This window comes from Octopus bimaculoides, chromosome 1 (genome assembly GCF_046866305.1).
Source record: "Octopus bimaculoides isolate indiv1 chromosome 1, ASM4686630v1, whole genome shotgun sequence".
Lineage (NCBI taxonomy): Eukaryota > Metazoa > Mollusca > Cephalopoda > Octopoda > Octopodidae > Octopus > Octopus bimaculoides.
Genome location: NC_142928.1, coordinates 150,207,403 through 150,219,427, shown reverse-complemented (window position 1 = coordinate 150,219,427; position 12,025 = coordinate 150,207,403). Strand labels below are relative to the sequence as shown.

General features: G+C 37.5%; 1 protein-coding gene across 13 annotated transcripts in view; it reads left to right on the top strand.

Annotated features, from left to right (window-relative positions):
* LOC106881254 (sodium-independent sulfate anion transporter-like) overlaps positions 1-12,025 on the top strand; it is a 169,609-nt gene that overhangs the window by 51,679 nt on the left and 105,905 nt on the right. For all 13 annotated transcript variants that reach the window (XR_016243648.1, XM_089359812.1, XM_089359801.1 and 10 more), the window contains 3 exons: positions 570-649; positions 8,282-8,336; positions 10,335-10,425. Coding sequence is in view for 12 of the 13 variants with exons in the window: in XM_089359812.1 (XP_089215938.1) it covers positions 570-649; positions 8,282-8,336; positions 10,335-10,425 (226 nt within the window). In the remaining variant the exon portion in view is untranslated. The remainder of the gene's footprint in view (positions 1-569; positions 650-8,281; positions 8,337-10,334; positions 10,426-12,025) is intronic.

The following is a 12,025-nucleotide window of genomic DNA, read 5'->3' as shown; positions in this document are numbered from 1 at the left end:
GTATTTATATATGTTTGTATATCTTATCTATAAAAGGCAGATTTTCTCTGTGTGTGTGTGTGTGTGTGTGTGTGTATATGTTTAAAATTCATACATTTACACAATTTCAAATTTCTTGAATGTGTGTGTATATGTGTGTGCATGCATATGTGTGTGTGTGTGTGTGTGTATATGTTTCTGAGTCAATGTTTTATAGCTGGATGCCTTTCCTGTTGTCAACCTTTATATTCACCTCTATCAATGCATATGAATGCAGTACACCTGTTCTAAATTAGGATTTGCTCGTACAGAACAATTAAGTTATTGGAGCATGGGATGAAGGTTTTGGAAAGAGTGTCTGGAAAGAGGATTAGTAAAGTCAATGAAATGCGGCTGGGATTTATGCCAGGAAGAGAAAGAACTGATGCATTTCTTATTGTACTATTTAAGGGAAATTTGGCTGTAGATTCTAGTAGTGCAAGGAACCATGTAGGGGCTCCTTTAACTCAATTCTATAAGAAAGGGAGTATTGTTAAGCATGTAAATTTTTGTCTGTCAAATAACAACTGAGTTTTTTTTTTTTTTTCCAGAATATCTTGGGCTTAAAGAAAATTCCACGAGACTTTTTAAAATGTGTTTACTACACTTTTGCAAAACTGGAAGAAACAAAGTAAGTACCAGTTATATACCACCTGTCTTTGAATATTTAGTCACCATGGAGATGACCTTTTGCCTTATACACTCCAATTCTGACTATTCTCTATAGTCTACATAGAAAAAGTTTAGCCCTTTAGCATATAAACCAGCCATATCTGGGTCAAATATTCTACCTGTTTTATGTTCAAACTGGTCAGATCCAGCCTCTCATACCTACCCTACAATGTTGTTCTAAAAATAAGCAATCACATCATCAAAATTTTGAAGCTACAAGATAATGCATGGTTAATTTAAAGTGACAAATAAGCATTATATTTGATATAGCATATGGATGCTAAAGGGTTGAATTGTATATAATACTTTTCTACATTCTTAGGTGAAGTATGAGTAGCCTTTAATATATTTTACATGCATTGCCTCTCTCTCTCTTTCTCTCTCTCTCTCTCTCTCTCTCTCTCTCTCTCTCTCTCTCTCTCTCTCTCTCTCACACACACACACACACACGCATACACACGCACACACAAGCATAATGGTGATGTTGGTAGTCTCTTGTAGACTGCAAAAGATGGTTCTGCAATTTTTGGCTGAAAACCCCCACAAATGATTTGTTTGTAGCAAACCCAAAAGTGCTTCCCCTCACCCATAAAAAGCATTACTCAGAGTGGACAGCCCCTTTCTCACTTACCACCACTAGCTACACAACTGACTGGATGTTGAGTTGTCTACACCATACATGTTTCTGTTATTCTAAATTATGCTGTGTTCTACATAAATATAACATCATTTACTATCATTTACTAATGCGAAGAACTATTAAGGCAAGTGTAAACAAACCAAAATCGCTGATGTGGCCAATGACAGTACCACCTGATTGGCACTCATGTCAGTGGGACATTAAAAGCACATCCGAGCGTGACTGTTGCCAGGGCCACGGATTGGCTCCCGTGCTGGTGGCACTTGAAAAACAACATTTGAGTGTGGTCGTTGCCAGTGCCACCGGACTGGTTACCGTGCAGGTAGCATGTAAAAACACCTTTTGAGCGTGAGCATGGTCATTGCCAGAACTGCCTGACTGGCTCTCATGCCAGTGGCACGTAAAAAGCACCTATTACACTCTCGAAGTGGTTGGTGTTAGGAAAGGCTTCCAGCTGTAGAAACTTTGCCAGACCAGATTGAGCCTGGGTCAGCCTCCGGCTCACCAGTCTTCAGTCAACTTGTCCAACCCATGCCAGCATGGAAAGCAGACGTTAAACGATGATGATGATGGTGTTAGAATGGATTTCATTATCGACACATCCAAAGAATTAGATTTAAATATCATAATAGGTATAGATCAAAGTATTATTAATTTCTTAAAGATAACAATAAATTTAGGTACTGGTAAATACTGCCCTTATTGTAAACCTAATGATGAATTGTTTTGTATTAGTATATATTCCTACCATCTCCAGTGGTCCTTAAAAACTTAATTAGTATTACTAGTAAGTACTTATCTATCTATCTTACTTATCCTCTGATAACATACTGATTATTATTACAGTGGTGCATTAAAAAACAACAGTTTCAAAGATAGAACACTAACTCACATAAACATAGAAATAGAAAATTAAATACTATATGGTATGATCAGTTATATAGTTGAAATGTTCATGCCAACATTGCTAGGATTTTCTAAGCCTTACAAATTAGTATTTCCAAGTAGACCATAGATATCATAAGATATTTTATAGAAATAGCATTAAAATAAAGTGGAGTTACACCAAATCTTCACTGCTTTAATAGTTAGTATAGATAGAAGCAAATTTTCAAGCATGAACATGGACAACTCCCCTCCATGTAACTGCAACAACCCTAACATCTGATCTTTCAATAGCATGTTTCTTTTAGGTTAGCAAGTTAAGATTACGCTTACAAATATTAGTGTAATAAAAAAGTATATACAGCTTACTGAGAACTGAAAATTTCTTTAAAAATATTCTCACAACATATGTACACATTCTTGCATTCTTTTCATAATTGAATAGGTAAATATGAGGCATTTTCTAACAATTGGTTCTGCAACGATTGAAGTCTCAGTTATTCAATATACTTCAATGCATTTATCAATACTTTTTATTCACACAAACTGCTGCCATACTTTTAACCTAAGCGTTAGTTATGATTCAAGAAACTTCAGCTTTTAATAAAATATACACACTCTCTTTATTTATTGATTATTTTTCCTTTGTTAATAAACAGAAATATTCAATAATCTATATATCATCATCATTATCACCATCATCATCGTTGTGGTTGTTATAATGTCTACTTTTCAAAACCTAGGTCAAACGGAAATTATTTGGACAGGACAGCCTGTGGCCAGATGCCCTTTCCATTGCCAACCCCCATTTGTTTCCAAGCAAGTTAATGTTTACCCATAGCCAGGCATGTTTTTTTACAGAAGACTGGAAACAAACAGCTCTGCTTGTATGACAATGATGCTCATTTACAATTATCACATGTCTAGCCAAGAGTATACAGGAACATGCGCACACATTACATGCATATATCATCATCATCATCATTTAACACTCATTTTCCATGCTAGCATGAGTTGAACAGTTTCACAGAAACAGGCAAGTCAGAAGACTGCCCCAAGCGTCAGTGTCAATTTTGGCATGGGTTCCACAGCTGGATACCCTTCCTAACACCAACCACTTTACAGAGTGTACTGGTGCTTCTTACTTGGCACCAGCAGTAGTGAGGTCACCAAGTAACTTGCAGAACTAAAAACCCCAACTGGGGTGGTGGGAATTAGTACTGAGGGACAGAAAGGTATCTTGCATTAGAAAAGAAACATAACTTCCTCAGATAGGGGGGAGAGAGAGAGAGGGAAAAGAGAAAAAGATGGTGTAGATGTGATAGAGACGGGGAAGGAGTCGTACATCCAAGATACAGGATGGTGTATAGAGTGGAGTGGACCAGGGATTAGAGAGAGGGTTGATAGGTGAGTGAGTTCACAAGATTCCGAAAGGAGAGTGGGAGCCAGAGGTGGAGTAAGAAGGGATTTAACAGGGGCATATTGTGTGCAGACAGGTAGACATGATGGAGAATGGAGGGGAGAAGAGAAACAGTGGGGTGGGTTGTGCGAGGAGGTTATGGACATGGATTTTACTTTGTCGGTAGCGTCCTTCTCAAGCATGGCATGTTGCCAGTTGTCTCGGTCCATTGTCATCTCTTCTGTGAGGCTCAACATCTGAAGGTCATTTCTCACCATTTCATGCCACTTCCGTCTGCCAGATCCACTCGCAATGCTTTGGCCAGCCTGAGGTTACAGTAGAAGACACTTGCTCAAGGTACTGCACAGCAGGACTGAACCCAAGATCATATGGTTGAGAACTAAGCTTCTGAACCACACTGCCACACCTGCACATGCATATGTATATTGAAAGAGAGAGTGTGGACATGAATACAAATGAGAGCAAATAAGTAATGAATATTAAAATAGAATAGTAGCATTTCATCTATCTTTACATTCTGAGTTCAAATTCTGACGAGGTTGACTTTACCTTTCATCCTTGATAAAATAAATACCAGTTGAGTACTAGGGTCAATGTAATCAACTTACTCTTTCCTTGAAATTTCTGGCCTTGTGCCAAAATGCAAAATCAATATAAAAATAGAATAGTTTGTTTATCAGAAGATGGGATTTTTGCAAATCATTATACTTGTTGCCAAACTTAGAACAATCACTGATAAAATGGTAAACCAGGGTTATAAATAGGTACACAAGATCATAAATGAGCAGAATTTTTATAATAATTATTGATTTGATTGGTTCAGCAATTTGTAAATGAAAAATATTTTTTGAAACATGTATATATCCATTGCTGACTGCAGTATATGCAAAAAATAATGTGACATATGAGAATAAATAAACAGCTATTGTCATTTATTGAATATATTTGGATTTTAAAAAAATGTATTTCCATTATGAATTGTCAGCCAATCAGAATAAGTTTCCTCATTTAGTCTTGTGCATCTGTTTGTAAGCCTGTTGTTGTTGTTTTTTCTTTTGTTATTTTCTTTTTATATATATATAATTGTCCAAGGACAATGAGAACCTGATTAATGATTTAAGTTACAGCTTTCAATAAATTATAATCATCGAAACAAGCTCACACACACACACACACACACACACACACACACACACACACACACACACACACACTCTCACAAATACATACACATTCTCTCTCTCTCTCTCTCACACACACACACATACACACACACATGCAATCACACACACTTACTCACTGTAATCTCAGCTCAGTGAAGGCTACTAGTGATATATTGCTTTTTATGAAAATCACTTCATCCTTGATGTTTCTCGGATGACGTCAACTCTGATTCATGCAGATATTTTATCAAAGGCATTCCACATGTGACCATTCCATTTGTTTAATGGTATCTTAGACTACTTTATCTAATGTGTCCTGTGCTTTTTTTTTTTCCTCTTATTTTCATTATGGTAGGGTGAAATGTGAGGGGAATTTATAATGTATTTCAAAATTGTCTTGTTAATGTGAATATGTATTACTGTATGTATTACATACATATCAGAGTATCATGGGATGACATTTTTGAGCAGCTGCTGATCTCATGTCCAATATTTTCCACTGGAATGTGACATAACACTTTTTCTGTTATATTTTGAGGGTTTAAAACCTTCACTGTCTTTTTGAAGTGTTTCATAGCTATTTCCTGCTCATGGATTGTAAATGTATGACTTTTGAAGTATGATGTGATGTAAGAGTAACAAGTTCAAGAGATGCCAAACTTTATGTTGATATTAACACCAGTGAGGGTGGCAAGCTGGCAGAATTGTTAGCACAACAGGCAATTTCATCCATCTTTATGTTCTGAGTTCAAATTTCAGTGAGGCTGACTTTGCTTTACATCCTTTCAGGGTCAATAAAATAAGTACCAGTTGAGCACTGGAGTCAATGTAATCAGCTTACACCTCCCTTGAACTTTCTGGCCTTGTGCTAAAATTTGAAAGCAATATTAGCATCAAAGGTAGCTAATTGACAGAGTCATTAGAGCATAGGTTCTCAAAGTGGGCACTACTGCCCCCACCCCAGTAGGCGGTGGGATAGTCCAAGTGGGCACTGGTGCCTAGTGGGTGGGTTAGAGAAAAAGGAGGCGTTGGGAGGAAGGCAGTAGATTGGGGAATGCTATGAGTTTATTATAATATTATTATAGTACTGTATACAAATTATATAATATTATATTAAATATCAAATGATTCATAGTATATATAAATTAGTAAAATATAAAATATTTATTTATACATAAAAAACAGGGGTGGGGGCACTGGGGGGTATTATGTGGCCATGAGGGGTATTATGTGGCCATGAGGGGTATTATGTTGCCCAAAAAGTTTGAGAACCTCTGCATTAGAGCATCAGATAAAAATGCAAAACAATATTTCTTCCAATTCATTACATTCTGATTTCAAATTCCACCAAAGTTAACTTTGTCTTTCATCCTTTAGGGGTTGATAAAATAAATATCAGTTAAACACTGGGGTCAATGTAATCAACTAACCTTATTCACCTAAAGTTACTGGCCTCGTACCAAAATTAGAAAGAATATTAGCACCATCTTCAAGTTTACAGGAAACATACCTTTTTAGAACCAAAGTGTTTCTCTTCTTATTCTCTGTTGAGATCTGCTACTCCAGCTATTCTGAAGTTCCATCAAAGGTCATTGAGAAGTGAGTACTTCTTGAGAAATTTGCTACCTACCTACCTACCTACATGATGTTATTATCTTCACTTTTGGACACTCTGTTAACCCCTTCTCTGTTAAATTAGATTTCATCAGTAAAGATGTTAAATATCTACCAAAAACTAGAAATGATATTTTCTGCTAGTCCCATTGCCTCAATAAACTTGACATCTCACAACAGAATATAATTTCAAACATGACATTTCTCAACATAAGATAGCCTAGTATATAAAACTTCTCTCCGCAGTAAAGGGAGACAAAATTTTGAGTGGCTATATCTACTCCCCACAGTAAAGGAGTTGACGTTATTTTTGCTGCCATCATTTAGCAGTTATTGCCTGAGTTACACCAAATGACACTCAACAGTTGTCTGCATTGATCTTCAACCTGTTCCCCACTCTTTTCTTCTGAAACAGAACCTAACAATTAGAGCCAGATTAAGACCCAGAGAGGCCCTAAGCACTTAAAAGATTTTAGTGCCCCCTATATATGTATAATTCAAAATATAAACAATGATAGACCATAAAATAAATTTTTATTTTTCAAAATGAAGCAAGTCTAACAATAAGATTGAAAATCATGTTTATTTTTGTATACTTCCACTTTATTTCTATTTGAAAAGTTTTCTCTTACTTTTTTTTAATTGCAAAGTCTTTGATCAGATCCTCAAAATTAATCTTATGTAACACATCTTCTATACTTAGTAGAGATAAGGCATCTCAAAAATGATTTTAGCAAGTTTAAAGTCATATCTTTTTTGTCATTAACCATTTACTATTTCAGTGGTTCCCACCTTAAGTTGATAACCTAAGCACATGCTCATTTTGCTTAATAGTTAACCCAGCGTTGCTGACAATATTACCATTTCTGTGAAACTTTCCAATTGATGTCAGGATCTTGCATGTTCTTAGTATCTATGTAGCCAATTTCCTCTTTGACCAATCAAGTACCTCAAATACTGGTATCAATTCAGATACTGCAAATATAATGAAGGATACATCTTGTTGCAAGAGGCAAGTTCCAACTGCCATATTTTCGAAGTATTCCTGTATGCAATGTAGCAGTATACTTCAGAAGTTTGCTTCCTAACTACATGGTTTTGGATTCAATCCCATTACCTGAATCTTTGGGCAAATCATCATCATTTAACATCCGTTTTCCATGTTGGGGCATGAGTTGGACAGTCTGACAGGAGCTGGTGAGCCAAAGAGCTGCACCAGGTTCCAATTGTCCGTTTTGGCATGGTTACTACAGCTGGATGCCCTTCCTAATGCCAGCCACTTTACAGAATGTACTGGGTGCATTTTACATGGCACTGACAAGGATTGAGGAGATACTTGGCCACCTCTGTAGAACAAGGATTGGCCAATATCTCAGCCCTGGGTTGACAAAAGCCTTATATGTGGATTTGGTAGATTAAAAGGAGTCCATCATGCATGTGCATATGTGTGTGTGTGTGTGTGTGTGTGTCTGTCTGTCTGTCTCATCTTTACATAATGAGCGTGATAGCTGTAAATGGGTGTTACTGTCATACAAGTTGTACCACTCATTTCCAATATTCTGCAAAAATGTATCTGATCACCCAGAAATATTACCTTGCTTGGAAACAGGTGAAGGTTGGTAACAGGAAAGGTGTCCAGCTGTAAAAAAAATCTGCCACTGTAAACTCTGACCAATGCTAGCATGAAGAAGTGGACATCAAAATAATGATGATGTATGTGTGTGCGTATAGATATCTATATGTGTATGAGTGTGTGTGTGTGTATGTTCTTCTGTTATAAATAATTTCTTCAAAACTTCCAATAATGTAATGTTTTGTTGTTTATTTATTAATCCTATCTTCGTGTTTTCTTTGTTTTTTTTTTTGCAGTGTTTGGGATCTTCTCTTAGGTGTTTCCTGCTTGGTTTTGGTACATTTCATCAAAGTAAGTGATAACATTACTGAATTGTGTTTTATGTTGGCAGCAGTGGTAGCAGTGGCAGTGGTAATAGTTTGTTTTGACAGAGGTGATGGATTTGGTCATTTTTGGCATTGCTGGTGATGACGGTAGTCATTTTTTGTTGGTGGTGTGGTACTGCTGCTGCTAGTCTTGCTACTGGCTTTGGTTACTTTAATGGAGTGACAGTGATGATCACTTGAGCAAACCACATGATGGTCTCTTCGTGAGCCCATCATAATTGATGTTCTTGTTTCATATAGAACAGATCTGAACATGACCCATTAACGTATCATAAACAACATTTTCTCTCTCTCCCTTTCTTTCTCACTCTATCTTTCTTCTACCTCTCACCTACCTAATCCTTGGTGAATTTTTCCTTCCGTGACTAACAGTAAACAATGGCGGGAAAAAAATTAAGAATGAAGAGTTGCCTCCCTTGTATAAAGTTTCAAGCCGTTGTGGTGTTTAATTCATTTATTCACATGACATAAAACTCCCATTTCGACACTGTAAATTATTAAATTAGTCACAAGTCAAAGAAGGAGCTCAACGTCATCGTTCAGTGAACTAAAAATAACAGTTCCATCTCCTTCAAATCACAGTTCTGTAACGTAGATCTAGATACACTATGTATGCTTTAGATCATAGATGTACAATAAGTACTGACCCCAAAAAAGCAACGACTACTGTATAGTATCTGTCTCCAGTTACATGAACTAAATTACAGAAGTTAAGAACAATATGATACACCAGTGATATGCAATAAGCAATGAAACACTTGGTTAGCAGTTGAACCTCCTATCAACTTACCCACAGTAGGGAAGGGAAACCATTTTATACTTTAAGGCAATACTGGACTAAATGTGTGGCACGTGGCCTAGTTGTTAAGATGTTTCACTCACAATCATAAAATTGCGGTTTCGATTCCTGCACTGGGTTGTGCATTGTGTTCTTGAGCCAAACACTTCATTTCTTGTTGCTCCAGAGTCACCCAGCTATAAATGAGTTCCAATGATAGGTGAGAACTTAAACCTGCGATAGAGTGGTGTCCTGTTCAGTGGATGGGGTTATTATAATCTCTGTCACTTATATGTCATGGAAACTGGGATGTGCATTCTTTTAAAAATTGTTGCGTGGCCGTTGACAGTACCGCCAGACTGGCCCTTGTGCTGGTGGCACATAAAAGCACCCACTACACTCTCTGAGTGGTTGGTGTTAGGAAGGGTATCCAGCTGTAGAAACTCAGCCAGATCAGATTGGAGCTTGGTGCAGCCATCTGGTTCGTCAGTCCTCAATCAAATTGTCCAACCCATGCTAGCATGGAAAGTGGACGTTAAACGATGATGATGATGATATGATGATAACTCTGTGTAATGAACAATTTTTTTTAATATAAAATATGAATTAAAATACAAATAAAAGACTTCTTCCATAGGTTTATGCTTAACTACATGAAAGGTCACAGGTTACCACCCCTGTGCTAGAGTCTCTTTTATCTTTTAATCTTTTACTTGTTTTGATCATTAGACTGTGGCTATACTGGGGCACTACCTTAGAGAATTTTAGTTGAACTAATCAACCCCAGGGCTTATTTTCTTTTTAAGCCTTGTACTTATTTTATTGATTCTCTTTTGCCAAACCACTAAGTTACAGGGATGTAAACACACCAACATCAGTTGTCAAGCAGCTGTAAGAAACAAACACAGACACACACACACACACGTGCGTGTATGTATATGACAAATCCAAATCCACTCACAAGGCTTTGGTCGGCCTGAGGCAATAGAAGACACTTGCCCAATGTACCATGTGGTGGGTCTGAACCCAGAACCATGCAGTTGGGAAGCAAACTTCTTACCACACAGCCACCCCTGCACTTATTTTAAACTTTATAGAAATTCTTTTGACTGTTGCCTGATTGAACAATTATTAGTATCTTATGTGTACAATATGTCATTGATGAAATGTTTTTGTTACTTACAGAAGCTTCGTTCTATAAATTGGATGGACACTGATGAAACAATCCATTGGTCTCAGAAAATTGCACGGAATTTTTTGTGGTTGTTTGGAACTGGTAAGGATGCAGGTTTTTACTTTTGCTACTCAAATGGTTAATAGATGTTATATAATTCCATTTGAAAAAATAATAATTTAATGTATGATTTAGTCATTAAAATTTGTTAATGATATTTCATGTCATGAATTGATATAGCTTTTGGGAAAATATTTAGATTTTCAAAATAATTCGACTAAGTCAATCAGCAAAAACTGTTTTTAATAGACAATGGCGCTGGACTGGCTCAACTGGCTCGACTGGCTCCTGTGCAGGTGGCACGTAAAATACACTATTTTGAGCGTGGCCATTGCCAGTACCGCCTGTCTGGCCTTCGTGCCGGTTGCACATAAAAGCACCCCCTACACTCTCGGAGTGGTTGGCATTAGGAAGGGCATCCAGCTGTAGAAACTCTGCCAAATCAGATTGAAGCCTGGTGTAGCCTCCTGGTTCACCAGTCCTCAGTCAAATCGTCCAACCCATGCTAGCATGGAAAGCGGACGTTAAACGGTGATGATGATAATGATGATGATGATGACGATGACAACGACGGTGCCAAGGAGGAGCATATCAACATTTTATATCCACAAATATTTCTCTGGATGATACAGTCCATAGCCTGAATAAATGAGGGATGTTCACTGCTGCTTAGATTCACTTGATATGAGCTGATCTGGTTCTAAACAACAATAGTATATTCTATAAGAACATGTCTTAATTATTTCTTGCTTGTAATTTTTTTTTTTGTGTGTGTGTGTATGTGTGTGTGTAGTAGGAGGACAATTATTTTAATTTGATAAATGCACAGATTGCCTGCTGGTATTTAGCTACATCATCATCATCATTTAATGTCCATTTTCTAGTTAGGACAGTTTGACTGGAGCTGGCAAGCCAGAATACTACGCTGGGCACTGTTGTCAGTTTTAGCATGGTTTCTATGGACGAATGCCCTTCCTAATGTCCACCACTTTACAGAATGTACTGGGAGCTTTTACATGGCACCAGCACAAATGCTTTTTATATGGTGTGGGTATGTGTGCTTTCTACATGTCACTGGCATGGGTGCCTTTTATGTGACATTAGCATAGGTACTTTTTACATGACATTAGTACTCACAGGGTCACCAGGTCACCAAGTGCCATGCAAGACAAGGATATTTCAGGCTGAGAGAGGATGAAGAACTGAGAGAAATGGTTATGTGCCAGGTGAGAGGTTGGAGTATGATAGAGGCTCAGATACTCGACTACCCCCACCATGTGTTTGGCTGTGAGTACATGTACTGACAAAGCCCAAAAGCTAGATGCACAATTCTGTGCATCTAGCATTCTCACCACTGCTTCTGGAGGATTTTCATCTGCTACTGATATATTTCATCATCATTATCATCATTTAACATCTGTTGTCTATGCTGGCATGGTTTGGATGGTATGACCAGGGCTGGCAAGCTGGGGCACTGCACCAGAACCCAGTCTGAGTTGGCATGGTATCTACAGTTGGATGCCCTTCCTAACACCAACCACTTTGCAGAGTGTACTGGATACTTCTATGTGGCACTGCATAGGTGCTTTTACATGGCACTCACAGGCACTTTTATGTGACACTGTACTGGTGCTTTTATGTG